The sequence below is a fragment of the Pteropus vampyrus genome, unplaced genomic scaffold, assembly GCF_000151845.1.
Source record: "Pteropus vampyrus isolate Shadow unplaced genomic scaffold, Pvam_2.0 Scaffold3014, whole genome shotgun sequence".
NCBI lineage: Eukaryota > Metazoa > Chordata > Mammalia > Chiroptera > Pteropodidae > Pteropus > Pteropus vampyrus.
In genome coordinates this window covers 3,787-5,733 of record NW_011891795.1, presented here as the reverse complement: position 1 = coordinate 5,733, position 1,947 = coordinate 3,787, and the positions used below count along the sequence as shown (strand labels likewise).

At 56.8% G+C, this 1,947-nt stretch overlaps 1 protein-coding gene across 1 annotated transcript in view; it reads left to right on the top strand.

The window, feature by feature from the left end:
- The window catches only part of LOC111734656, a gene marked incomplete at its 5' end in the record, with an annotated part of 3,376 nt that extends 2,056 nt beyond the window's left edge, over positions 1-1,320 (top strand). Inside the window, one exon of the mRNA XM_023526719.1 lies at positions 3-1,320. Within this exon, the coding sequence (XP_023382487.1) occupies positions 3-273 (271 nt within the window). The remainder of the gene's footprint in view (positions 1-2) is intronic.
- Between the last annotated feature and the right edge of the window lie 627 nt (positions 1,321-1,947).

Genomic DNA, 1,947 nt, shown 5'->3' with positions numbered 1-1,947 from the left:
AGGACGAGTACTGTTTCTACAATGGCCAAGCGCCCCGGGAGCCGAGCTGGCCGGCCGCCGGCTGCTTCCTGCCCTTCGCCGTGTGCGTGGTGTCCAGGTTCCCCTACTACAACGCCCTCAGGGACTGCCTCTCCTGGTGAGCGTGGACACGCTGCCCTTGCGACTGCTGGGCCACCGCCTCCAGTTGCTGCCCGGGGGGCGGGCTCAGGGCTGGCCACAGATGCTCCCGTGAAAGCCGTGGCTTCGGGACGTGGTAACGCGTGGGAAGCGTGATGGGAGGGGCAGGCGGACGCGAATCAGCACGGCAGCTTTCCTCATGTGGTTGGTTAAAAGCGACGTAATGGGACACGCTCTTCCTGGCTGAGGCAGTCAGCAGGCTGCTGTTAGCTCTGGTGAGTTTTGTTGACATTTAAAAGGTCCCCTTTTTGGGGGTCGGATCTTTAGCTGTCTTAATGCTGACGATGACTCGAAGGCCCGAGGTTGGAGGGAGCTTGTGAAAAAGCAGGACAGCATTGTACCAAACCTGACTGACTCCCACTGCCGGGGGACGTGACCGTCACCTACGGAGGCCCCGCGGGGACGCGGGGCAGTCCCACCGGGCACACAGGCGCAGCCGAGCCATGCCACGTTGTTCTGATCCTGAGTTCCACTCGGAGTTTGGAGCTGCTCGATTGCAGACTGAGTGATCGTGTGGTGTGATGCGGGAGATCGTGGCAGGTCCCCCCTGAGGTCCCCGCAAAGGACAGTCACCTCAGATCTCACACCTCGACCACGGGGATGAGCAGGAACCCTTACGGATCAAACCAGCGATGTTCGCAACTCAAATTCCAGTACTTTAATGCTTTATTTTTTTAAATATGGCTAGTTTTTGGACACCCTTTGGGTCCAGCCCGCACTTGTTATGGGCATAAACGATCCCACAGCAGAGCTGACTTGGTCTTAGCGCGTGAGCGGATTAAGCATAGTGTTTGTGGAACGTGTCATCCAGGGAGCAGAGGGGACAGAATGAGAAATTAGGACATGGTCCCAGCTGAGTCTTCAGCGCTGGAAGGTAAACGGCCGTTTAACTAATCTCCAGCTTCTTCTGTACAGTGGGGATGGTTTTCCCACCTTTGTGAAACGAAATGAATGGGTAAGGGCCAAACAGTGTCCCTGGAGGCAAATGGTGTCCCCAGGGGGCGGGAAGGCCACGCCTGCTCCCCCGTCCTGGTCCGTGTGTCACGTGTTTATTCAGCTTTTCACCTGTGTGGTGGACAGTCTCCCTGCCGAACGTCAATGCAGGCGATGTTTAACTTGAAACACGTGTTCGTTTTTTACGCTTCTACGCTTTTCTCGTTCTCACGGGTCCTCGCGAAGTGACCAGGCGTAGGAAGGGCAGCCAGGGCAGGACAAAGGGCAGTCATTCGAAAGTAGTACGAAGACAGGGATTCTCGCGTTTGCACAGTTTGAGCGGTGCCGTGTGAACGATGCCTGCACGTGGTCAAGAACCGGAGAGAATCTGTTCAGCTGTGTCCGGAGAGTTAGACCTCGGGCAGTCTTTTTCCCTTTTAAAACGTCACCTTAAATACGCTGTTGTATTTTTATAATGGATACAAATGTGGAGGAACATTGAACTTTCTCCAAAGCCTGACGTTGGCTCCATGAATAATAATTATGTCGCTTCAAGTGAAAACATAAGTACTCTACAGGCACGTGGTGGTCTCACACTGCGGGGTGGGGGGCAGCGTGAGGTCCAGTTTCGGGGTGGGAAAGGCTGGCTGTGCCGGCGGCCTCAGGGACGGCCGGTGGGACCCTGCCAGGCCTCCTCTCGGTTTGCACAGCCTCCTCTGGCCCCCACAGTGCAGTGTCCACCGTCGTGCGGGCCCCGCCGCGGGCTGAGCCGCGTCTCTGGGGTTCGTCTACTTCACGGACGTGCGTTAACACTGAAAAGCCAGCTTCACCGCGGCA